The sequence below is a fragment of the Trachurus trachurus genome (genome assembly GCF_905171665.1).
Source record: "Trachurus trachurus genome assembly, chromosome: 1".
NCBI classification, from domain to species: Eukaryota; Metazoa; Chordata; class Actinopteri; order Carangiformes; family Carangidae; genus Trachurus; species Trachurus trachurus.
Genome location: NC_139891.1, coordinates 21,710,637 through 21,737,910, shown reverse-complemented (window position 1 = coordinate 21,737,910; position 27,274 = coordinate 21,710,637). Strand labels below are relative to the sequence as shown.

Genomic DNA, 27,274 nt, shown 5'->3' with positions numbered 1-27,274 from the left:
ACCAAGATGATATTTTTTAAGAAAACTGGTCAAAATGGCTCACTTACGTGTCAACTATAAGACATAATTTCATATAGATGACAAGGATAAGGTCAAATCCTTTAATAGGAAATTATTTTCCCTATTTCCAAGCAGCATCTACATGTTTTTTATTTTATTTTATGCATGATGTGCTTATGTTGCTGTTTTATTTAATTCCCAAAATCCTCCCCTTGTCATGTTATGTTGTATGTTTTGAGCCCAGTTGGTATGTATATTACTAAAATAACGAATAAAAAGTAAATAAAAAAATAAATAAAAAACATGTATTGATTACAAAAATGTATACGCATATAATTGTTTTTCTTTTCTTTCTTTTTTTAATTCATAAAGTTACATAAAACCAAGTGTCTAGATAAGGTTCCGCGCCCGTAGACTCCGGACATATTTAACGGTTGCACAGATTGTGAGGCGAAGGCTTCGTCCCCGGCTGCTTGCTCTTATTGTAGGAAGTGTTTCTCAATCGTCATTTGTTCATCTAAACGGATAAAAAAAACCGGCTTACGGAACACGCTTTTACTAGAAGAGGAGAGTAAGGTAAAGTAACCAAACTAATATTTATAACGTGTGAACTTGGATCTGTAACTGACAGCTGAAGGAGGGAGGGAAGGTAACTTTAGCTACTGTGCCGTTAGTACGGTAACGTTAGTGTCTCTCTCTGTGTCCGACGGACAACGGTCCAGAGCGACCAGATAAACTCAGTCTGAACGTGTGTGGTTGATCAAATTAAAGCCAACAGACTGTATGAATGCAGTTACAGCACATTTGATGTTGTGAGCCCCCAGTCTGGAGGACCACCCTTCCCCCCCTCGAAAATGATGTACTAATAATGTAATAGACCCAGTGATGCTTAACTACTTTGGCCTGGTTTCCTCCATTCTCCTCTCCATCTATTATGCAATATAGTGTCATCTACTGTAATTATTAGCCTACTGATGGATGCAGTCATTAGCGCAAATGTCTCAAATATAAAGGTAATGACAGTGTGAAAACTGAGGCCAGATAGAGAAAAAAAGAATATCTCAAGCTTCCTACATCTTTTATGTGGAGAGGAAATGTTTGTTTGTTTTTTAATGGTAATGGCACAAAGTAATTTAGCTGCATGTGAGGATTTACACACATTTGCACACTATGTAACTAAGTGGAGGTTGCAAATACAAGAAGGTTTTTCTTTACACTGTGTTGTATTGATTGTTGCAGATTAAAGCACTGAAAAGACATTTTTCCGCCCAAGAATCAATAAAGAGTGCCCTTGTCTCCTGCCAGCATTTAATCTTCAGGTCTAAGACAATCCATGTTGGTGTTACAATGTTTGTTGAATAGAAGCCAACTTGTTTAACCAGAATTGCTTAAGCTGTGGTATGTTGCAACTGATCTCTAACAAACTCTAACAACATTATTGTCCTGTTTTCAGTTTAAGCCATGGCTGGGCCTGTGAGTCTGGAGTTGGATCCCATCTTCCTCAAGGGATTGAGTTATCTGCACTCCAAGAGTAAAGACTCAGCTGAGAAACTGAAAGCTCTACTTGATGAGTCCCTTTCAAGAGGAAGTGATTCATCCTACCGTTCTTCACAAAAAGTAAGGATTTAATCACATATTTATGTTTAAGTACAGTCTTGATTCCCACCACACCTTGTTATGGTCTTACTCTCTTCAATTTCATTTGTTTAATGCAAGTATGTGTCGTTTATGTTTATGCTAAGTGCTCTGCATTATCATTGTGTATCCTCAGGATATAGAGGTGACGTCCAAGGGGTCTGTGTCCAAGCTGAGTTTGAGTAAACAAGACTCCAAGTCCTCCTCAAGTTCTTCATCCTCCAGTAGCAGCAGTGGAAGCAGCAAATCCAGTTCAGAAAAGAGCAAGAAAGAGGCAGAAAAGAGACCCTCTGAAAAGGTACCAGATCCGTTTTGTATATTTTTGATCAGAAGAAAATTAGTCTTATACTCAGAATGATCTGATACTACATGCAAAGGTCTGTCAAATGTCAAATGCCATCCTATAGGAGAACACACACATTCAAAAATAAAACAAATCCACACAAAATGTGTAATCATTGCTTTGCCTTTCTTTGTTTGGTTGCCTGTGGACATCTGCCTTCTTGTTAAGCAGCACAACATAAATTATTAAATTTGTTAAGTCATAAGCAGATGTAAAACTACATGACCTGTAAATGGCAAAAAGGAAATGCTCTGTTTTTATGTGTTGGTTTTCAAGTTTCTTTTAGACCTACAGCGTCTTATTGCAAAGCTGCATTGCAAAGCTGCAGGAAAGACAAAGCAGATCCAAATGGTTCAGGTCAGAAATGTCACACGAGGAGGAGAGTAGAGTCCAGAGATTTTCCTTGAAGTGCAAAATGCACACATACATAATTCCATTAAAGACCACTAGTGTGATAATGATTGAGGCAGCTAGATTTTGGTAATGTTGTCAAACTGACTTCTCTCTGTCTTACCGACAAACAGGTCAGAGTCGACTTGGGAGAGGTAGACCCTCCGAAAAAGCCCCGCTTGGAGAAACAGGAGAATCGTTCTTCTCCAATCACCGTTCAGACGAGCAAGGACCTCCTGTCCAACATGAACGACAACGATGAGACCAACGCTGATGACTTTGCCATGGAAATGGGCCTGGCTTGTGTGGTTTGCAGGTACAGTTTAATTATACGTCAATAGAGTACTTTTTTTGTGTGGTTGTCAGGATATCAACACACATTCCAGTGCAGTTATTAACATTTCAAATCAAAAAGTTTTCAAACCTAGAAATTTGAAAACTAACACATGGTCCTTTCTTATTCTGTCTTGTTGTGTTTTTATTTTTTTAAATACCCAAGGCAAATGACAGTCACAATGGGAAACCAGCTGGTGGAGTGCCAAGAGTGCCACAATCTGTATCACCAGGACTGTCACAAACCCCAGGTGACAGACAAAGAAGTGAACGACCCCCGGCTTGTGTGGTATTGCGCCCGCTGCACCAGGCAAATGAAACGCATGGTGAGGAGCATTAAGTTTACTTAAACAGCAATTTATTATTATTTTATTTTATTTTATATTACTATTAATAATAATTTTGTAGGATAATAGCACTGACCAGCTGACTGGTGAGTCCATAGTTATACCACTAGGGCCTGTTGTCTGTATTCAAAACTATTTTTACCCGTCCAATAGGCACAGAAACCTGCACAGAAGCCGTCTCCTGCGTCTGCATCGTCAGCACCCGTTGTGAAAGACACACTGGTGAAAAAGGCAGAGCTCAAATCCAAACCTGACACAACCAGCACCTTCCAAGCCTTCAAAAGAACAGAAGTGAAGGTCTGTTTACAAATTTAATCTCTCGCAGTGTATGACTCTTCGAAAGCAAAAGCAAGCAAGATGGTGTGAGGTGGGATATGAATGGTTAACAGTTTGACAACCTGTGCAATAAACAGTAATTTGTTGCATCTAACATGGGGTATGTGATCCAGTGTTGCCCTGCAGTTAAGCACAAAAAGAGGGTTCTGCATCTGTTTGACTTGTAGCAAGTGAGAGGAGAGCAATAGCTGTCAATGTGCAAAACTGCTCTAAAAGGCAGACTGCATATATCTCAGCAGTGGAAAATGAGCAGAAAGTATACACTTATTTTCAAGGATCAGACCACTGACTTGTTGACCTGTTGCTGTATCATTCCTCCAGAGGGGATCGGTGTAAAACTTTTCAGAGTTCATTTACCTATTGGTTCACCGTGAAGTTATTTTGACAGCAAAGATTTTTCCTATGATAATAATCAATGATTTGATTATGTTAATACTGGCAGCAATGGGAATAAGAATTTCATTTGTTTGCAGCAAAAGTATTGCTCAAGTAAGCAAGTTGAAGCATCGTCTAGCTTGCAGGTATCTTGGCCGATTGACACATCTTGATAAATATATAGTTGGGCACAGGATTTGTCAAATGAGTAGCTTTGATGATGAAGACATCAACATTTGACTTAAGAAGTATTGGTGCTTACTTCATCACAATTTCTATCGAGCTTGTTTTGCACTGTGATAATTGTGGTGTAACTGTTTATCATTTCGTGCAGGCATCCACAACATCAGCCAATCCCACTAGTAGCAGCTCCTCCTCCTCTGGCAGCGGTCTCACAGGCTGGGCTGCGTTTGGCGCCAAGACAAACCCCTCTCTTCCCCCCAGTTCCAAACTGGGTTCCTCAGGCCAAAGTGGCAGCAGCAAGACCTTGACGCCTCCCTCTGGCCAGAAACCTGTCGGCCTGTCTGGGCTAGCTGGAGCAAAGTCAGGACTTGGAGGTACAAAGGTAACCGGGGGAGGCAACGGAAACGGCTCCAGCCAGGTGCCTCTGAAAGCTCCACCACCCCTGACTCTGGGTAAGCAGCCACTGAACCGTTCATCGAGCAGTGAAAACCAGGGTAAAGGCTCTTCCTCGTCCGGGGGCGGCTCCCCGAGCAGCTCCCAGGCGAGCGCGGGAGGGAACGGAGGTAACAATGGAGGAGGTAACGGGAACAATGGGAATGGGTCAAAGGCTGCACCGGGGGACAAAGCACCGACATCTCAGGAGTCTCAGCTTAACGCCATGAAGCGGTTGCAACTGGTCAAGAAGAAAGCCGCACAGAAGAAACTGAAGAAATGAGCAGAGAAAGAGATAACCGGAAGAGGAGGAGATCCGAGGGAGTAGAAAATAAACCTTTTTAAACAGTGTGAAATTAGTGCCAGAACATTATGTTTGTTTTTACAAGAGCATCTGTACATGGATTAACACCATCCAGTCAAATACTTGAATCTTACTTTGTGTAAATGCTGCTGGACTCTTGTGTGCCTCGTTCTGTCCTAACAAATCTAAACATTGGAAAATAAAAAGTGTCACTGTCACTTTTACTCAACAAATGTCATTAAATATCCTCTTGTTATAAACTGGCTGTAGCATGTGGTGTCCCTGAATGTGAGTCGTTATATTCTGGAGGATAAAGGAAGAACGGATCACAACAGTCATCATTAGAGGATCTGTTTATACAGGACATAATTGTTCAAATATAAATGACATTTCTTCATTTTGCATTCACATAAAACATAATGTATACTTCATGTATATAAATCATCTCACATATAGCATTTTCTTCATCTATAAATCATTTCACATATAACATTTACTTCATCTATAAATCATTTTACATATAACATTTACTTCATTATCAATATAAACTCAACAACACTGAAGTACAAAAGTGCTCGGCGCAGTGCCCTGCGTTTTCCTACCATTATTATCCACATTCATCAGATTATTGTCAAGTCGCGTTATTGCATTCTCCGCCTGTGATCTTCTGGAGGCAAAGACGATTGAACATAAACACTTTTGGTATGAGAAATCTGATAATAACATCTAGTGATACATTTTCAGGGTGGTGCAGTGGTCATTGCTGACGTCTCACAGTAAGAGGGCTTTGAATTTGTACTTGATAACTGGCTCTGATCTCGTTGTATGCTTTTTCTGCATCTGTGTAGGTCCAACAGTCAAAAGACACAGGTTAGGGTAATTGGTGAAACAAATTTTCCTCATAGGCGTGAGCATGAGTGTTTTTTTTTTTGTTTGTTTGTTTTGTTTTTTGTTTTTTTTTGCCTCAGTGTTTCAGCTCAGAAGCAGACTGGGAACCTGTCCTCAGGTTATGTGAGCTGGCAGGAATGTAAAAGAATTTGGTTTTGTTTAAAAGGCCACAGGTTGGGTTTAGGTTTGGTTTTGTGAACATCCTACAACAGAACAGAGGGGTCCTGTTTAGGCATAGGACATCCTGCCCAGGTAGTTGGCAGGGACGTATCCCTTTTGTCCATTTGCCTCAGCTAACCACCACTCCTTATTGCCGCCCACGTCACAAAATTTGAGGATACGGACGTGCTGGGACTCCTGCAAGGTCAGCTCCTGGTCACAGCGGGCTTTGAATGCATAGACAGCATAAAACTGTGGAAAGAGACACAAGTCAAATGTATGTCAGTGTTTGTTTTCTGTGAAAGCATTAAACTCACCAATGATACCCTTTTAATATTAGTGTGTAATCTTCCACTGAAAATACATGAAATTACTTTGAAGTGTAGTCTCCTTTAAATCCAGCAGATGGCATTGTTTATTAGTTTTCCCACTGATTGTTACTACCAGTCCTACCTTTCATCTCAATTTACTGACTGATCAGTCACTTATATTTTAAGACCAATAACAGTGTCATATCATAATGAAGATCAGAGGGACACTGGGTAGTCAGAGCATATAAAGACATGACGACAAGGAGCACAAAACCCAGGGATAATAAAGCTTGAGTTACATCACTGAGATTCTATGATGTCATTTAACCCATTTTATTTTAATGGAAGCTAGACAGAGACACTATAAAGCTATCCAATGTGCTGCTGCAGTAACAGATCATCAGTTGATCCAGTCCGTATACCTGCACACCTCAGTTTTACTGCCACTTTAATAACTCATATTTTATAGCTGGTGAAGAAAACCTTACGGCTCTCTGAAAACCTAGTTAAAATTACATGCTTTACTGAACCATTTTCAATTAAAATTGTGAGGGTTTATTCGGTGTTTTGTCCCATATTTTTTGAGAATTCTTGATATCGATTTCAAATGATTTGAAAATGTTTCCCTGTACACACAACTATTTGAGGTACAGTCATTCTGCAACTTTGGATTTTGCTAAATCTTTTTGACCTTAACTGTTGTCATAATGTAAATGTAACCAAACAGAACCAAGTTTTCTTTTCTTTTTTTCCTTTTTTTCTTTTTCTTACCCTTCCCAGTATTAATGCAATATCTTAAAGTGACATCCATATGGTGCAGGAACTGTTCAGGGAAACACACACGCAAACAAACACACACACCTGCTGAGCCTCTGTGTCCACTGTGTCCTCCAGGTCCTCTGGGCTCTCCGGCTCCCCCTGTAGACCAGAGAGGGTCGAGCTGCTGTCGGTGGTGTTGAGGTTGAAGCTGCGCAGGCTGCTGCTGCCACTGCCTGACACGAACAGGCTGAAGTCGTCGAAGTCGTCGTCCACCATGGCAGGTGGCTGCTGCTGCTGCTGCTCTTTGGCCATCTGGCCGGCCCGCTGGGAGTCCCTCAGAGGGTTGTACTGCTTCAGGAATGTGGAGTAGACGTAGCCTTGTGTCCCTAACAGTGACACACAGGGACAATTTGTCAGACTTGACTTCTTCACTTTTAAAGGGCTAGTTCACCCCAATTACAAAGCAGTATTAGTGGTAGATAAGCATGCACATAGTTCTACATTGTGTGGAGGTGAAAGCTAAATCTAAAAGATGTGCAACATTTGAGTGAATTTGCCAATATTGCTGTAAGTCCTGACATTTTCTTTCATAAATCACAAAACTGGCGAGGTGATAAACATGGGTTTAAAATGTGCAAGAGCATATTTCACATAACCGCTGCAGAGTATTTGCTTACACAATCTGAAATCCAGGTACAGTGAGCGACCTGAAGAGTGTGTAAATATGAGCCAAGCATATTCATAGTGTTGATATCAACAGAGGGATGAACAACAACTTCCTGGGAATGCTTGTAATCCCCAAGGAAACTACAAGACTGTGAAGAATGTACTTTATACCCAGAAACATACACACACTTTTTTTTTCTAGCGCTCATAAAAAAAGGACTTGTTATTCCAGAGTACAGAGAGAGAACGCAAGCAGCATCTCTCCATCCTTGTTTCTGAATACCCAAAGGGAACAGCTTTGTACTCTAAGTAACACTGCTTACAACGCACAGCGGTTTGTTCCAAACAAGACGTTGGGATCTCAGGTGCTTCTTGCGCGACATAGAGGGGAGAAAGAGACAAGCTCTGGAGTTGGCCCTGTTGTGAGGCAACCATCTCCAGAGGCAGGGGAAGAGGTACCAGCAACCATGACATCACAAGAGCCCCTGGGACTGATTCTTATGCGCTGACTTGTCGGAGTCAGAAAGTAAAGTTTAAAGTTTGTCTACAGAGCCTCAGTCATCTAATACATGCAGGTGTATTCACAGAGGAATGTGTTTTAAAGGGGACCTATACCGACCATGCCTGCAGATGATTTAGTGTGATAACTTAATTCACCTTGTGTGTCTTATTAACAATATATGCCACAAGCTACTTTTGCCTCAAGGGTCCTTGTCCTTATGCACACACACACACACACACACACACACACACACACACACACTTGCCTCCAGTATGAACCAGCCAGCGGCTGCTGCTGCCTAATGGATCTGTATCCTCCAGCAGGGCCACCAGCTCTCCCTCCAGCAGGCTGAGGTCCTGCTCCTGGCAGCCGTTACACTTTCTCTTGAGCTGGTATAGACGGCTCACTGGGTATTCAGCCAGCAGCAAGGCTCGCTGTTCTTCAGTTTGATGCTGCACCTCCACCGCCTGGAAGACCGCACGGTGAAAAGTGGTGTAAATACTGTACATGAAGTGGATATTGTGGGGTGGGCACCTGCTAATGCTGGTTATGGTTATGTTCAAAGGTATTCTAGGTAGATGAAAGATAATAAGCTCCTGGGGGTGGGAGTTTCAGATACACTCACATGTAAAGGTACAAACACTTGTACCATAAATATATACATATAGAGTATATATAGATGTGTAGGCATATGTGTGAACCTACACACATACTATAGATATTACAATTGTCTATGGCTATAGCCCCACCAGGCATTTATAGGCATCAGGCACCTATAAATTGCCATGTGCTCCAGATAATGGAAAAAAAATGGATGTGTTCTCCATATCCGCCTCTGTCTGACTTGTCATTGCTTGTTCATTGCTTGGAATTGGTTTAATTAGTTTTTAAAGCATCACAGGAATATGTGTCCCTTCAATTGTCACCTCAGGACAATGATGTTTACTCCACTGATAAGTGATCTAACTAGTGCAGATTGCATGCTAAAATTACACATAAATGTCTTTTAGATTTCGCCAACTTTCTCACCGTTGTTTTCTTGTCTCGTTGTCTCTCAAAGCTGACTTTGCGCTCCATCAGCTTCTGTGCATTATCTTTGACAAAAGACAGATTATTCAGCTCGTCCATGATGCTGTTCTGCACCTCAGCAATGTTTGACAGAGGTGCCTGGAAAAGCAAACAAAACAAAACAAAACAGAGTCTCAGTATCAAACAGACCCACAAATGAAATGTGACAAATAATGTGTGTTATGATCAGGATCCTCACTGGTAGCTGCTGGATGGATGGAGCACGGAGTAGTATCTTATCCATCAGCTCTCTGAGTAGGGCCACCAGATACACCACACAGTTGGTCAGAATAGTATAGGCAGCCATGTTGAACCTCTGCAGCTCCTCCACTAGCAGGGCATTGATAGCCTCATAGTCTCTCCTGGCAGGACCGGGCAGGTCCACCGAGACCAGTGAGGGAGCTGAGGAAGAGGTGCTGGCTGACGAGGATGAGGATGAAAAAGAGGAAGAGCGCTCCAGGCGACTGCAGTAATCCAGCAATTTGTCATAACGTTTCTGGATGAGCTTCTGCGGGGCCGTGAACATGCCCTGCAGGGAGGAGAGGGGGGCGAGGACCAAGCGCTCCACACTGTCTTTCTGGAGGAAGAAGTCAATGAGGTAGCATAAGATGAATATAGCGATTTACAGTGGTAGGCTGCATCTGTTCATTATGTATTCTCTACATGTAAACAGGTGCTTTTGGTCTATTTCTGTGGTTTTAAAAGATTTTTTTTGTAGTAGTAGTGTATGATGACATATCTTGTTTTTAGTATGCAGCGGCATCTCTATTTCAAAACATTTTTTCCCAAGTGTAGACAGTATACTTTGCATTAACATTAACCTTGAATATATAACAACAAGAGTGCTGCCAGAGCTTAATTTGCATGCAGACAAAACAAAGCTACTGATGTTGTTCAGCTTACAATATGAGTAAAGTGCATGGAATGGGCAGTACTACATGGAGGAAAAGATTTGTCCATTTGGTGAAAATGCTCAGCTTCTGATGAAAGCATCTATCAGTTACAGCTGTCAGGTTTTGATTGTAGCAGACACAATGGCGCCCTTTCATACAATACAAGTCTGTTGCTTTTTCTTTACATGCGCTTGTGACTACAGTTATTTTGTAAAGGTCATTACAGACTTTGCTTGGGGCAGTGCTGAGCTGCCGCAGTGAAGAGCTGCTACACAAAGAGTCTTATTCAAAGGTGCAGTTATATCAGAATTGGCAACAGCACGATCCACAGAGAGAACTGAGCAGGGACAGGGAAGGTGGCAGAGTAACTGCAGGATCTACTGGAAAAGTTAGAGGCACAGAGGAGAAGATTTAATAAAATGGACAGCAGACAGGCACCTATGGGCAAAGAGAGAGATGAGTCACAGTTGGTGGGTGAAAGAAAGGTCATGTGGGGACAAGGACAGAACAGATACAGAGCATTCGCAGAAGGAGAGGAAAGAGGACGAAAAGCTGGATTGTTCCAATTGTGAATTACAACAAAAACCACACTTACAAAGTGCTTATAGGGGTCAGTGCCATAATTGTGCAATGAGCCGTTTATGCCATTTTTGTTTGGCTCCTTAACAATGTTCTCCATGTCCTGGACACTCTGGACAGCTACAGACACCATCTCCTGCAGAATATAAAATAATGAAGAAATATCATTGAAGCAGCCTCCATTTTGCTGTGGTACAGTAAATAATTTGCTTATATACACCTACAGTACCTGTGTGTACTGCAGGTAACAGTAAACGTTCTTGACCAGCTGCCTCACAGCCTTCTCCATACTCCTGAACAGTTTCTCCTCTCGATCAAATACTTCATCTCTAACCTGTAATAAAACAAACAAAAAATGTATCTTAAATACTGGTTAAATGTCAATTATGTTTTTCTCTAAATGCTACGTAAAAGCTAAAATTTCTGATGTTATTTTAACTTTTAAGCCCAGACATACTATCTTATCTTTTGCCACTCAATTGCAATTACAGTGACTGTGGAGGGAACCATGAACACAACACACTTTCTTTACCTGTGGTTCAACTCCAGTGAGGATCTTGAGGTAACCAGCAAACCTGTCGCCTTTCTTACGGATTGAATGGATGTTAAACTTGTGCAGTTTGCCCCTCAGTGTGCCTTCATCTTCCAACCTCTTATACTTCATAACTGAGAATAGATGAAAATAGAGGGCAAAATTTGAAAAATTGTAAAATAAGGTCAGGACGGCAGATGTTTTAGCAGTACAAAAATAATTCATTAAAAACAACATCTCACCTATATCCTTGCGCCTCTTGAACTCATTGATGTTCACATTTATGATCTTGGCTGTGGTGAGCGCCTCCTGCAGTGGCCGATAGTCAGGATGGTCTTCAGGTGTTGCCCGCCACAGCTCCCCAAGCAACAACGGATACTTCATGACCCTCTGGACAGGTTTTATGATCAGTGAACCCATGTCCAGTAAGTTAGGTTTCCCTCTGTGTAAATAAGCACATTATATAGTAAACAATGATCTGCATGAACTTCTATGACGTACAGAGCAGTGATTCAGGAAAGAAAATATAAAAACTTTTAAATGTAGGGAACCTACTCTTGGTCGTAGATCCTCCTGTAATTATAAAGAAAAGGAAATACAGTTCCCATTAAAGATCACCAGTAAATCCTAACATTGAGAATATCAGAGAAGTTAGATTTCAAAAAAGGAAATAGGAGGAAGTGACATGACTTACTTCAGCGCTAATACACATGTGGTGAAATGCTGCTTTATCTCTTCTTCTTTTTCATAGGATTTGAGGGACATGTTGGCGTCATCATGGTGGTAACAGTAAATCTTATACACATCTTCTAAAGCTGCCTTCGCCTGGATGAATACATCTCCTACAAACACAGTCAAAAAAGGGGACATGAGATCTTTGGTCCGAAATTATCCAGAGCAACAAAAGTCAACATTAAATTAAATAGGAGAAGAATCAAAACAGCATTACCTATGACAACTGCCTCTGGGTCGGGGTCAGCCATGGCCTCGTGCAGTCTGTGAAGCAGTGCTGCTGACACCTCACACACTGTTTCCATGTTGGTGAATAGTCGATCAGTATCAACAACCTAACATAATAGAGCACAGAAAAAAAAGGGTTGAGCCACTCTTTCCAAATGAAATGAAAAAAAAAATACTCAAACTTCATAACACATTTTATGTCCAAATGTCAAATAACTCAGTAATCATTTTGCTTTAAAAAATAAGCTGTGGCTATTATTAAATAACCTTTGAGGTCACACTTCATTGGATATTTCAGCATTGTTGTTACACCTATGTGTTTTAGTAAAATACCCCAAAAGTTTGATTCAATTATCATGATTTCCTGAAAATGATGTATAGAGATTGTGAACTACCGTAAATAGGGTGAACCAAGTTACAGGTTAAGGTAGTTATATCGTAAAGTTGGATGGTAAATTAATTCAAAAATGTATTTTCAGTTGGTGGGAGTATTAATGTTGAAGTTCACTCATTTGTGTCGGATATGTCTACCTGCATCTGCCGTAAAGGCTGGACCACCTCTCTGATGCACAGCTCCAGGTCTGTGAGGAAGTCCTTTTCAGTCTGTACAAGCTCGTGGATGACCTTTGCCCTGCGCTTCATCTTCCTCAAGCGTACCTCCTCTGGGTCAATGGCTGGAGAGGTGGGTGTGGACAGGTCAGGCGGTGTCATTTTCTCTGAGAGGAATAAAATGGCATCATAACATTAATATTACTATTGTAAAAAAAAAAAAAAAAAAAAAGCAGGTGTTTTTTTTTTTTTATCTGTCTGTAAAGAGGTGCATTCTCGTGTAGCAGGCTTAACAAGTTCATCAGATGTCAAACAAGGTCATGCAGCGCTAATGATATTATGTGAATGCACCAAACTACATTTTGGTATAAATGTGTAAATTTAAAGAAACTTTTATGTTTTTGCCAGTGTTTCATGCTATTTGCAGCTCAGATGGTGGTAAACACCCTGGCCCCGTGGGCTGTGTCTACTTAGAAAAAGCATATATCTCTTCTAACACATCCGCCTGACGCCTGAGCAGCCATCAGTATTTCACGGTGATCTAATTATTTTGACTCAAACGCCAAAAGGCCTCACTTAACATGCCAGTCAGGCTCACTCACTGCTCTTTTTTTTTTATTGCTCTGCTTCCTAATCAGTCTGTGGCTGCTCTGTGCTTTGCATGGCAGGCAGGACTGTCTGTTCAGGGAAGAGGGATGCTTCCTCGCTGCCTAATCGACACCATGCACCACTTCCTCCTCTTGAGGGGGGGGGGGCGGACAGAGAGAGAGAGAGAGAAAGCGAGGGGGTGGAGGAAGGGTGACAGAAGGCTGCGAGGCCTGTGTCAGGTTACAGAGCAAATCGTGCCGCTGATGTAATGCTACGGCGTGCTCAGGCATTCCATCTGCTCAGACTGAGAGTGTTTATGCTAGTGTGTGTGTGTGTTGGGGGGGGTTAGAGATAAACACACACCTACATATACATATTCACTCTGATTCACACTATTGCACAGAGAATATATAGTATATACACACACACACACACACACACACACACACACACACACACACACACACACACACACACACACAGTAATGCATGCATGTGCAAGTCCATATGAAATTCATCTCATTCTTGTACACACTATTAGTAACATTCTCTAGACTTTCTTTACACTTTGCTTGGCTGCACCCACCGCCCCAGTTTCACAACAGTACTACACACATTAACTGTCTGGGTTATGATTAACCCACGTATACCTGCACTGTCGATGAAAAACTAATGTGTTTTTTTTTTATCATTTCAGTCTTTTGTTTTCACAGCAATAGAAATACAACAAGTGGTAAATTGCAGATACAGTAATTGAAAGGTACAGTTACTTTGGCTGAGGTTGAGTAGAACAGGCTATCAGAGGTCAGATCACATTCTGATGACAGTTACAGCTAACTTTTTTTTTCTGATACATATTGCTAAAACTTCTTCGCCACTTTTGTTTTTAATTCTATGAGTTTGATTGTCGTAAGACTATCTAGCTGTGCGGCTATTTTTAATCATTATTAATAAATGTGTGTCTTATAGAACCACTTCTACTTTTTCAATGAAATATTACTCACTTACCTATGTAAAAAAAAAAAAAAAAAAAAAAAATCAAATTCGTGTTTCAACAGTATCATCAAGTGTCATATGTCTACATGGGCTTTCAGAGTGAAAAGAGACCCCAGAATGTCTGAAAACCTCCACCCGTGAGAATAAATCCCCTTAATGATAAATCAGTTGAGGTATCTTGATTGCATACTGGATGGAAATGTAGTCTATTTTTAATTTAGTTTCAGCACATTCACTTTTTTACTCCAGCATTTTCTTGACACAAAACAAAGCGTTTGTGTCAATGTCATACAGATTCTTTTAAAAGCACTTCACAATCTTTGTGAAATCTGTCCCATTCAAAAGTGGCCTTTAAGAAATTCTTCTGCTTTGACATGTTCACAGTGTCAGAAATAAAAAATAAAATGTACTCTAACCAACCACGACTCAGCAGCAGATCTCATAACTCTGCTGACTTATCCTTTTGCCATGCAGCATTATGTTTGGTGAGCTATAGTTGCCGGCACAGGAGTTCCCATGAAAGTGGATACAGGGCTTTTCAGTGTTGAGCCCATTGAAAAGGATCCAACAGACAGACAGAGCAGAATAGAGGGCATGGTGTATCATGTATCGTCAGTAAGAAGAATGACATGTTAGACTGCCACACAGCAAAGTGCACAACTGGGTTTTATCCATGAGAAAACTGAGGATATATTTTAGAAGCCTGAAGATATATCAAAAATATTCACTAGGGGGGAAGTTATTAGGCCTGTAACCAGATATCAGATACACTGTTTATCAATACGGGCTCATTGACTTGCATTAATTCCCTGAAGACTTACTCAAATCTTAACCATTGCTACTACTTCTACTTCTAATTCTAACCTTAACCTAATCCTAACCTTTCTCTAACTATAACCTGAACCTATTTGTTCCTTAATTGTGTCATGGGTCTTACTCTCTGTCCTCATAAGGAAGACATGGCCCAAAAATGTCACTGTGTAAACAGGAGTAATACCTGGGCCACACACACACACACACAAACTAAAAGTCAATCCTCAAACAGTACCAACCCACAACAAAGTAACCTGTTCCATGCACATTTAGTCGATAAATACAAAGGAGTATATGATTTATTAACTGTCCCTCTGTAGGAGTGTTGTGTTGGTGAACCATTGCCAGAACTCTTTAGTTATATTACTGTAAATTATTAGACATACTGATATGACGTTGCCATAGGTGAGTGGCTCGACCAACCTGTCCGACAAGCACATGACTGGCTGACTGTGGAAGAGCGGCTCACATGTTTCCTCTTTCAGTGAAGTCATCGTTCTGTCAATATTTGCAATGGTAATACCACTGTAAATATGTCAGCTGTGAGGCTACTCACACCGTCTTCAGATCAGGACTGCAATGGCAATTATTTCTTTTAGATTACAGTAATGATCAATATGGCAGTTATTTTCTCGTCAGAATTTGTTATATAGAATTTTTAAATAGTTAGACGTCCATCAGAATTTACCTGAACAGATAGGTAGATTCCATCTATACTTAGTGTTAAATGCATTGATCACCTACAGAACATACACATTTTCACTCGGGAATATTACAGTAATTTAAAAAAAAAATGTTTAAACTATTTTTTAAATAGTTATTTTTTAGGGTAAAAAAGTAAGCTACCAAATATTTTTTGAAACTTTGTTGTTGAGATGAAATAAAGAGAACTTTATTTTCTCAGTGGGTGCAGGAGCCAGATCAGTGAATTAAGAGTGGGAAAATAAAAAACACACTCATGCCTGAAACTGTCTTTTACAGCTGCAGACTTTTGCTACAGGCCACTTGGGCACCATCACTGGAGTCATGGTTGAGCGCTTTGCTTATTATGGACACTTTGACAGAGTGAAGGGAGAGACACTCACTTTCATTTGGCCTCTGCATACAGATTTTTCAAATCAGTACAGAGGTTAGAAGTAATCAAATATGAGACATTTAGTTGGGCATTTAGCCCTTTTTAAGTGAAGTCATCATTCTGTCAATATTTGCTATGGTAATAGCACTGTAAATATCAGCTTGTCAGGTGTGATGCTGAGGTCAGAGATGGAGGTTGATTGGTTTACTGAAAACAATCCCGTGTTGTGTGTTATTCTTTTCTTTTCTTTTCTTTTTGACTCCCCCGTCTGCCATGATGCAGGCTGTTTGAGAAAACAAAAAAGCTGAAGAGACGAAGAGAGTCCCTTTCTTCAGGTAATCTGGGCAGCTGCTGATAGGGCAAGTGTGAGTGAAAGCTCCTGTATCTTATCAATGCGACACCAAGTAAGAAGTAGGGAAGTAGTGCTTTGCTTTTTTTGAACAAGGTGACATGAGTCATTTGGCATTTGTATTGTTCACAGAAAAGGAAACCCAGGAACAAGTGGCACAGGAACACCTACATACTTTGGCTAATCTTTTATAGGCTACTAGCAAACCCCCCCCAGTCTGCCATTTTGCCTGAAGTGCAGCATTCCCAGTCACTGACAGCACTCTAAGGACAGGTGAAGCCAGTTTCTCCGCAATGTGGATACGCATAAAAAGGCTGTGTCAGCTGTTGTGATGAGGCAACATAAAACTGCATCAGTGAATTTAACCTTTTTTCTTTTGTCCAACTAGCCAGTCACTCCACATCTGTTCTGGTAATTACAGTACTAGTAAGCTCTAGTCAATGTAAGACCAAATGCCTGAAATGTCAAGAACACCTGAGGTGAAACTTTTTAACAAATAAGTGTAAGTAAGTAAATATATAACATCCTTCACATCTCTGGTGTCAAGATCTTGTTTACGAGCTGGTCTGGAACAGCTCTCAGGCCACTCCTCTGTGCCTGAGTTTGGAGCACAGTTTGCATATGTGGCTTCATCCCTCTGGGAGTATCTCCTGCTCAACACATAGTAACACAACAGGTGCCCAGTATCCAGAGCTGTAGAGCAGTGCATGTGTGTGTGTCGAATGTTTGCCCAAAGGCCATAAAAGCTGTTACATACATGTTATAGTCCATCCGCAGTGGACATGTTTGTCTAAAAGTTCCCCATACACAGTGTGTCACAAACAAGTTTGCAGTGTAAAGAGTTGTGAGTGATGGCTCACGTGCATGTAGACTGTTGCCATAGCTTTGACCCCAGGGGAGGTCATTAGCTGATGTACCTTTAAGTTTAGCGCTGTACTCCGTCTTGTCAGACTGGCTCCTCCTCACCAGTGTCCCCAGGTTAATGTCACCTTTGGCCGTGTCATCAGATACAATAGTGTCCGTCTTTCTCCTCTCCAGGTAACGCAGAAACACAGGCCGGTTCCTCCTTTTTATTACTTTCTCCTTCTCTTTTTCCTTCTCCTTCTCACCTCCGCTGGCCTCCTTGGGATCCATGGTAGGGCCGACAGCCACCTTGCGCTTTCAGACCAAAGTAGGAGAAAAGAAAGGGAAGAGAAAGAGGGGTAGGAAAAGGGAGAGAAACAGAGAGAGAAAGAGCCTGGGAAGTGCAACAGGTGTACTGTTCTCTATGCACTGACTGCTGCCTGCTCTGCACAGGTAATGTAGCTCCTCCCTGTGTCTACCTGTCATGAGAGCTGTGTGGCCACACCTCTCTGCTGCTGTGCTATGTTTCTCCCTTTAGATCATTTTTTCCCTCTGGACAGAGAAAGTACATCTCATCACTTTCCCTCAAAGCTTTGTAGGCACAGCGATGGCCACCAGCTATTTTTGATTTTGTGCTTAATAAAACTAAATGTCCTCAAAGTAAAATTAATGTGATATTTCACAGAGACACTCGCAGTGGCGACAGGGAAGTATTTATGTAAATGTCTTAGGTGCTACAAATCACAATACAGAGTGTTCTATTCATGTAGTATTTAAAAAGTGGATACCCAAATCAGATGATTTATAATGTAGTACTGAGCTGTAGGGAAAGAGATAACCACCTTAGCTTTAGGTAGCCGGCTAATATCAAATACAGTAAATGTGTTTATCTATCACAGTAAATGGATTCACCAAGTCTTTAAAATGTGTATAATGAATAGATAAAAACCTTATACATATATTTCCACATCAGAACATGCACATCCATTATGGTGATACCCTGATAATGTTTCAATTCTGGGTCATAAACTCACATGTGGCCGTGTTTTAGCTTTTGTTTCCTCTTATCAGGAAAAACCTTAGAAATTGACACTCAATGTGATGTGAGATCTAGTTAGACAGGAACTTCATCGACACGCTTGGTGCCACAATTACTTCTGGTCACAGCAACCAGATACTATGAGTTGTCGCCATAACAATGAATGGATGCATTTCCTCTCCATTGAGACAGGTAATAAGGGCTTCCAATGTGGTTTCAGATCACTGTGCGGTGTGCTCATAGGACACCTGTTTAACTTCTATCTGACTAGATACACAAATATGGCTCCCAACAGTACAGTATATGTCAGCTGGGCATCACGCAAAATGTATCTCACATTACTTTATCAGTATCATCATCATCATCATTACCATCATCTAATTGTACATTCATAATAAATAAAACCTCAGAATTGACCTATTCATTTCAAACAAGAAAAGTTAAAGTGGACGAAAACATAACATGTATGTGTGTGAGCAGTATTGTGTAACCAAGTGGACTTGGTTAAACAAATACTGAATAATCACATACTCTGTACAAACATGCAAGTCAGTAAACAGTGTTATCTCCTGTGAGCCGACAGGGTGGCAGTATTAATTGTTTTGGCCTGAGGAAGCTTGTGTGACAATATGTCAGTCAGGGTGTGGTTCTTGACCTGCTCATAGACAGAGTTTCCCTGAAGTGTAGTGAATTTGCACCCAAGAAAAAAATGTTAGGCACCAACACAAGTTAATGAACCTCTACTGACCACAGAGAAAAGTATCAGGAAAAACAGAAGAAGCAGTATAATCATACACCGTTTGATAAATGATTGTCTTCTATAGAATGTTTTCAACCAACAATAAAAAAAGTTAATAAGATTTTAAAAGTAAGAAATGCTATCAGCATGTATTTTGCTTTTTTATTGAGACAAAATAAAAAAAGAGATAGTATAGGCTATACTTTTGGAGGGAAAGATGCAGGCGGGATCAATGAATAGGATGAGGGAAAATAAAAACACACCTATCCCTTAAAGCCATAAACTTTTACTGCTGGTCACTTGAGCATGAAATTTTTTCTTGTCCTCTAGGCTAGCTACTAGCTTCAGTGAGACCGGTCAAAACTGCACTGGTAGTGGAGACACGCAATGAATGGGATTTTGGACAGAAACATTAAAACCTTAAGGCAACAGTATCAAAGGCAAGCGTGCAGTTTAAGGTTTTAATAAACCTACCTTTTTATAGCTGCTGATGTAGGCTATGTGTCATTTGTTTAAATAGAGGCCAACAAAAACACATCAAAGTCGCTGGGGTGTGTGTGTTTGTTTATGGCACAATAGATACGGACTTTGATCCTGTGATGTATTGTTGAGATTATTGCCATCGAATCCATTAAGGCTGTAAAAAAGTAAGCAAGCAAAAGTGACTTTTATGGAAGGTCTCAAGATGGACGACAAAGGTGCTCAGTTCTTCATTCACAGTGGAAAACTACTCATGTGTTTATAGTAGGCTATCTGTCTTACATGTGTTTTAGCCTTTTCTTTTTCTTTTTAAAGGGTCACAAGAAAGTAGTGCATATCATATCTTTGTTTCAATAGTAGGATTGAAAATACATTGCCACAATTTTCACTTGTTTACTGAAAAGGAAAGGAAAGGGTGGGAGGGGTCATTCAGTGATAGTCATAAGATCATTGGGACAGCACTGCCTACACTGGAGGACATCAATAACACCAGAGTTCTCAGGAGGGCTCACAAAATCATAAAAGACATCACCCACCCACAACACAAACTGTTCGAGCTCCTGCCATCCGGGAAAAGATACAGGAGCCTAGCAGCCAGAACAACCAGGCTGAAGGACAGCTTTTTCCCCCAAGCTGTCAGACTCCTGAACAAAACCCTCCCACTGCCCCTGCCCCCTACCTCTGCAGATTGCCCTATGCCACTTTAGCTGCATTTGCATTTTATTGTTTTACATTATCTATTTATAACTGCTCTTGCACTATTTATTTATCCATTGTTGTTATTTTAATTAGTGTTGTTGTTATTATTACTTTTTTTTTTTTTTTTATAATGTTGCCGGAGGTATTATCATGGAGTAAGAATTTCATTGTACTGTGTGACGCTGTCTTCAGTATATATGACAATAAAGATTTACACTGACTCAAATGAGGCTAGATGGCAGTAAAATGAAGAGTGCACATAGTAAGTAGACCATATGACCATCTTCAAGTTAGCATAGGAAAAACAACGTGACTTCCGGTTGTATCGATTGTGTTATCAAAATAAAAGTACGATATTAATACCCTGTAAAAAGCTAAGTAGGCTGTTCAGGTCTACTATAGTGGCATAGCCTAACAAAATCTGTTGCTTTTGCTACAAAAGGTTATGGAAAAAATATGGATGGAATAAAAATATGAATGTTTTGAGACAACCTGTTTTAGCTCGGTATCATTTATCGTTGGCTTTTATTTGGAAATTCACTCAACCGGAAACCCAGTTTCAATAAGGCGGACTTAACGCTTGGGATCTGGCTGCGGCGGAGGTGGAGGACGGGAAGTAGGAACCGAGGAGAGGAAGAAGTGTGTGTGTGTGTATAATGAGACCTCTGCTGCTGCTGCGCTTTTCGGCTGGCCGCCTGGTGACTGTTTTCGGCCCATTTTCTGCCTCTCGAAACAAACTCGTCACACAAGCAGCAGCTGCTCCTCATCTTTATTACTTGAGAAAAACGATGCACTATCAAACGGAGGAGAGAGGACGCCCCAATTCCACTGACTACCGGATTTATTTTAGTAAGTCAATCACCGTCAGTGTGGTAGAAGTCATTTACTGTAGCCTATAACCCCGTGCATGTCATGGTATAACGGTGTAGCACCTATGTGTAGCACTGAGATCCAGTGTCCCGACAGGTAGGCTAACCCCTGGCTCCACCTCAAGGTAAACGCTTGACCTTTGTCCATGTGCAGGGTTTTTCTTGGTGTGTTCGTACCAGAGGTCGGTTTCCAGTATGTTAAAGTAGCCTACTTCATAAGCAAAAAGGGAGAAAAGGTGTTATTTTCACGTTGTTTTACTTCCTGTTTTGTGGTCACGTGGACACTGTCGGGACACACACACACACACACAAGCACACGCCCCTATAAAACCGTAGACATAAAACAGGCCAGATAAAGTTATTGAATTGCAAAGATTGCAGATAAAATAATTGAATTAAACTTTTATAAATGTCCAGGGGCTGAATGATTCGTGTGTCAATTGCTGTTTTTTTTTTTTTTTTTTAAAGCTACTTGTTATTGTGTGTGAGGTGAAAAGCTTTTCTTCCCACTGGGCAAAAACTGTAACAAGGTGAAAATACTTCACCAAAATAGTTTCACAGCTTGCATCCCTTATCTATCAATGGCAAAGGAGTTTTCGTAAAAGATGCTGCAGAGGTGCTCAAGACTAGATCCTGAAATGACTAGAGATAAAGAAATTTATGATATTTGTGGTATGATCTCAGTCTCCCAGTCTTTTGTTTATTTACTGTTTTCTTTCTTTGTAGAAACCACTGAAGGGAAATACGTTTCACCTTTCCATGACATTCCACTTATAGCAGACACGGAAGAGGTAAGTCTTCTGATAGTGGAAGTAGCCGTTTAAGTGTCCTAATAAGTGCAGCAGAAAATCCAAAACTGTATGGTCAAACTTGCGGACATTTTTAACGTTTTTTTCTTTCTCTCTCTCTCGATAGGACAATGGTGTGCCAGCCAAAAAACCTAAGAACAATGAAAACGAGGTACTGTCAAATTTGATGTTTTATTTCACTTTTTCATTCACAATGAAACTGTAGGCTATATAGCTCTCTACTTTATTTTCAGGTGCTCTATAATATGGTTGTGGAGGTACCTCGATGGTCAAATGCTAAAATGGAGGTAAGCATAGACTTAGCACACTATGGATGCACTGTCCAATTCTTATAATAAATAATCTGATTATTATATTTCTGCCACACTGCTTCTACCACTATTTCTACTACCTCAGTAAAGGATGACTCGCATTGAATTCACATTTCTAGTTTTAGTGTGGCTTATAGATTATTTAGCATAGTGGTCTGATGCTATGTTAGCTAGTATGTTAGTGAAAAAAGAGGGAGCCTGAGGCCTGCTAGCAAGAATCAGCAAACATTTTGAGTGTTGAAAATATGCACAGAAACTCAAAATTCATAGACATATGGACACTTATGTAATAGTACATAAATAACCTGGGTGAAGATTGTTAGTCGGAAAGAGCAGGAAAACTCTCTGCTGAATTGTCTTAAAGGGATAGTTCAACAGTTTTGCAAATTGGCCCATTGCCATAATCCCATAGTGTTAGGAGTAGGTTCGTTACCTTTAATTGTGGATGCATGTTGTTTTTAGAATAGGCTAAATAGCTTGCACCGACAATTAAAGGTAATGAACCTACTCCTAAATCTATAGCGATTATGGCAGTGTTGAACTATGCCTTTAACATAACAAGATTTCTGCCCTTAGAGCACAATATCCAAACTCAGTTTTTCTCCTTCCGCCTCGGTCGGTCTCCGAACCCTGACCCCTGGTCCGAACAGTCTGAGGAGGCTCAGGCCTGATTGCCAATTTCTCACACCTGTGAAGCTTTTGCACTCTGCGGCTCCAGATGTGAGGGAGGGAGGGAGAGAGAGAGAGAGAGAGATGTTACTGCGGAGCATTTGCTTACACTTATGTTATCGCTTTACCTCCTAGATTGCAACAAAGGAACCACTGAATCCGATTAAACAAGACGTAAAGAAAGGGAAGCTTCGATATGTTGCCAACATATTTCCCCATAAAGGTTACATCTGGAACTATGGCGCACTCCCTCAGGTGAGGAAACTGAGTCCAGGTGACATTAAGCTGTCAGTGTTTGTGGTTATTTCTATCATCACAACTTTGTGTTGATTTCCAATCTTGATCACAACTGACAAATAACAATGTGGCAATTTAAATGCCATGAAATTAATTAGGTGCTCTCCAGTTTCATCATTCATGCTCAACGTTTTGTCTTGTTGTTTAAGCTTATGAGTGTATTGAGTAACAACATTTTTATTCAGTCACTCAGTTGTCAATTTCAATGCTTTTTTTTTGAGAAATGTATTTATTTTTGAACTGTTTGAACTGCAAAAGACATGGGAGGACCCAAATCATATGGATGCAGAAACCAAGTGTTGCGGCGATAATGATCCCATTGATGTTTGTGACATTGGCACTCAGGTAAGATTGCTTTTTATCATTTTGAGGTGTTTTTTGAATGTATTTTTCAAAGATAATTTTTGGTATAGTGTCATCAATTGATCAACTATTAATTGGTACTTTGTTGGCTTGCCCAGGTGTGCTCTCCAGGTCAGTTAATCCAAGTGAAAGTGCTCGGCATTTTGGCCATGATTGATGAAGGAGAAATGGACTGGAAGGTCATTGCCATCAATACAAAGGACCCAGATGCCAAAAACCTAAATAGTGGGTGTGATCATATCAACAATCATCATTTCGGAACTACCTTTCACTGATCTATGTTCTGCCCTTAAGATATTTTGTCCGGCAGACATGGCATGATCATGAGTCAAGGAAAGTTTAATTATATGTAGAACTTGCATACCAAGACAATTAAGTACGAAGGTAAAGGTTCATATAACAGGGTATCCGCGGGGTCTTAAAAAGTCTAAAAAAGTCTAAAATTTGAAAATCTAAATTTTAGGCCTTAAAATGTCTTAAATTTGTTGAATTATTGTGTTCAAGTCTTAAATAATTTTAGACAGGTCTTAAATTTTCTTTTGCCCACCATGGGCGAGCATGGGCGAGCATTTTTAAATAAAAAGATGTACCGTAATTTCCGGACTATACGCCGCTACTTTTTTCTCATGCTTTGAACCCTGCGGCCTGTACAACGATACGGCTAATTTATAGATTTTTACTGGCTAACGGCCTCCGGGAGGCGCTCTAGCTGGAAGCGCTAGTGAGACAGACATGTGGGGAAGGATTATGCGCCGAAGAAGACACTAATTTTGCGTTTTGGTGCAGTGTTTTATTTTCTAACCAGTCATGTTACTGTCTGTTGGTGCTGTGTTGATGCCGTGTTGGTGCCTCCGGAATAATTGTGATGGTTTTGCGCTACATGACTTGTTACGAGTGAGAACGGAGGCTCTCTGTCTTCACCTGGCGTCTCACGGCTGAAAACCTGGTCGCTGGTGTCCCAGCTCTCGTCTCTGCTGCACCGCAACACAAACGCGCTCCGTAACCCATAATCTTTTGTTCATGACGGTACTACACAAACACACACGCGTATGTTATGTAACGTTATCCACCGCTCCATTTATTGATTTTTCGCCGGCTTCGTTGTCAACAAATGCACATGGCTAGGAGCGTAACCAAAACAGCGGAAAAGCGAGCGGACTTGTATAGTTCCACACATCTTCCGTGTACTGTCTTTCTGTGTCTCATGTTACAACATGAAAAACCTGCGGCTTATATTCAGGTGCGGCCTATATATGTACAAAATCTATTTACTTTTAAAATTTAGCTGGTGCGCTTAATAGTCCGGAATTTACGGTAGTTCACATTTATTCAAGCATTATTTAATACCATAATATATAGGGCTGACCAAAAGCCAATTTATTTACTTCATGTGTCAAATATTGTGCTGGTCATAATACAGAACAGGTTGTGGCTCGTGTCTGTTGATCAAAGAAGTTGAAATATTTCCATGTTTGTCTATTCTGGGTCACATTTAGAAGTCATCACATTTCAGGCCAAAGGGGAAGTGTTGGTGTTTTTACTGTTCTCCAATGTAAAAAGGGGTCACGTGTGACCCTTAACATTATTCAAGGCTTAAAGCCATCTGCCTGCTGGTTGCCAGTGAATTAAATAAATAATGTGTTACATAAACATTTTTAATTTCACTCCCCAATTTCTTTTTGTGCCCCCAAATAGTTTACTTTAGATGCTCCTGCGACACTTCATTGTGCTTTATTGAATGTATTTTTTTCAACTACAAACAAGCCTAACACGCAACTTATATATTGCAATCAATTTCTAGTTTTGTGACTCCGCATTTCTTTTGTACGTTTTTTATTTGTCATGATAGGTCTTAAATTTCATCCATAATGGTCTTAAAAAGGTCTTAAAAAGTCTTAAATTTGAGCTGGTGAAACCTGCAGAGACCCTGTATAAAGTAATGCATAGTTTCCACAACTCTGTGTGGTTCAATAATTGAATTTGGAAAAATATATTTATAGATCCAACACAGAAGCCCTTTGAGATTGTTGGCAGCCCTGACAGTAACTTCAGTCCAACAGCCTGTGGATATTTTATTGTCAACATAGTTTTATTTACATCAAACCTTTCTCTCCAAAACTTATGGTGTGTATTAGCCTCACACCTAATTTGCATTGTTTACATCAGCTGCAACCTTGTCCCTGCATTGCCATAATTGAGCAGCGCTAACCTTTTGATCAAGTAAAAATGTTCTAACATAAAATAAGATAATCCATTTATCAGTCCTACAATGGGGACATTTTCAGTGTCCGAGTAGAGCTAGAGTATCAGGAAAATGAAAAATGAGAGACAGACATAGATACAAAATAATTAAGATAAATGACAGACTCTTGGTAACCTGCTTTGTCCTATTGTAATCACTAAATATTTTCTGTTTTCACCTTGTACCAAGTATAAATGGAGTACCGATTCATATCTAATTCACACCAAACAAATATTTGTCCCTCCATCCTTATTCTATTGAATTCTTTTGTTTCCTCAGACATAGAGGATGTCCGCAAGAGTCGACCTGGTCATTTAGAGGCCACTGTCGACTGGTTTAGGAAATATAAGGTGCCTGATGGAAAGCCTGAGAACCAATTTGGATTCGATGGACAATTCAAAGACAAGGTACTGAGACCTTTGTAACACTAGATACACAGATAAGCCATGGCAGTTGGTATAGGAGGGATTGCAGTCCAGTGTGGTTTTAGTGGTTAGAAGTGAATTGCTTGAAATGGATTGCTCTCTAAGAAATCTAAATGGGGTCCTCTCCTGATGTTCTTGTTCCTTTCTTATAGGACTTTGCAATTGAGATCATTAAGTCCACCCATGAGCACTGGAGGGCACTAGTGCAAAAGCAAACAAATAGTGGAGGCATTGAATGGTAAGTTAGTAGACGTAAAGCACCTGCAGTGTGTAGTGTGCATATAACATTGTCAAGGTCATGAACAGTAGTAACATTTTTTTCTTTATTTTTGACAATTCCTCTGCTTAGCAAAAATATCTCCTGCCGTGAGAGCCCTTTGAAATGCAGTGCAGATGAGGCCAGAGATGTGGTCCAGTCGGTGAGAACTTCCACAGACTGTTGATGCTAGCAAACACAACAAGATATAAAACTGTGCAGGGGTTAGGTTTGGTAATTTTCACATGTATTTTGTGACTCCACAGGCCCCAGCATTCGGCAGCCCGCATCCTGTGTCTCCAGAGGGTAAGTAAAAGACTTGCACTGAATTTGTTTTATTTGAGGTGTCTTGGGGCTCAGTGCTTATATTTTAATGTCATTTTTTTCTTGTACAGTGGACAAATGGCATTTTCTCTGAAACTTCAAGGATGATACGGAAATGGACAAAAATATTTTACATACTACAATGCTGCATTTCTTGTATACAATTGGGTTTATTTTTGGTAAGGACTCAAATCTCAGCCATACAAAGTGCCATCTATATTTTCCATCCAGGAATTTGTTAAAAGAGAAAAAAGAATAAAAGGATTCAGCCCAATATTGGCATAATGAGCCAGTAAACATTGAGACTAACCATACAACGGTCCTCTTTATATTACATTGTAATTGTTTTATATATGTATTGAAGTGTTTTTATCTAGTTCCAGTCTTTCACATTAGGACTGTGTTCTAATTTGCCTTTAAAACATAATCAGTTTGAATTTGCAACCACACACACAGATCATTTGTAACAATTAAACAATTTCTTCTTGTTTGGATAAATAATAAAATGAAGGTGTGAACATTACAACATGTCTTGTTTTATCCA

General features: G+C 40.3%; 3 protein-coding genes across 3 annotated transcripts; 2 read left to right on the top strand and 1 right to left on the bottom strand.

The window, feature by feature from the left end:
* Window positions 1-448: 448 nt before the first annotated feature.
* Window positions 449-4,832, top strand: ints12 (integrator complex subunit 12). Its single transcript, XM_083972678.1, has 7 exons — window positions 449-576; window positions 1,454-1,617; window positions 1,772-1,933; window positions 2,503-2,684; window positions 2,868-3,027; window positions 3,202-3,345; window positions 4,094-4,832. The coding sequence occupies exons 2-7, from the start codon at window positions 1,462-1,464 to the stop codon at window positions 4,655-4,657; spliced, it is 1,368 nt and encodes a 455-aa protein (XP_083828804.1). The 5' UTR covers window positions 449-576; window positions 1,454-1,461; the 3' UTR covers window positions 4,658-4,832.
* A 962-nt stretch (window positions 4,833-5,794) lies between these two features.
* On the bottom strand, window positions 5,795-17,499 carry arhgef38 (Rho guanine nucleotide exchange factor (GEF) 38; the record flags this gene model as incomplete). The annotated part of the gene is made up of 14 exons (XM_083972882.1): window positions 5,795-5,977; window positions 6,898-7,181; window positions 8,223-8,430; window positions 8,993-9,130; window positions 9,231-9,608; window positions 10,520-10,639; window positions 10,733-10,837; window positions 11,036-11,169; window positions 11,278-11,477; window positions 11,591-11,608; window positions 11,730-11,877; window positions 11,985-12,102; window positions 12,527-12,711; window positions 17,283-17,499. 14 exons carry the CDS (start codon window positions 17,497-17,499, stop codon window positions 5,795-5,797), a joined length of 2,436 nt encoding a protein of 811 aa, XP_083829008.1.
* Window positions 17,500-20,749: 3,250 nt separating this feature from the next.
* Window positions 20,750-27,273, top strand: ppa2 (inorganic pyrophosphatase 2). Its single transcript, XM_083982228.1, has 12 exons — window positions 20,750-21,014; window positions 21,761-21,825; window positions 21,950-21,994; window positions 22,077-22,130; window positions 22,959-23,078; window positions 23,379-23,465; window positions 23,582-23,708; window positions 26,005-26,132; window positions 26,303-26,388; window positions 26,500-26,569; window positions 26,673-26,712; window positions 26,802-27,273. The coding sequence occupies exons 1-12, from the start codon at window positions 20,822-20,824 to the stop codon at window positions 26,822-26,824; spliced, it is 1,038 nt and encodes a 345-aa protein (XP_083838354.1). The 5' UTR covers window positions 20,750-20,821; the 3' UTR covers window positions 26,825-27,273.
* The last annotated feature ends 1 nt before the right edge of the window (window position 27,274 follows it).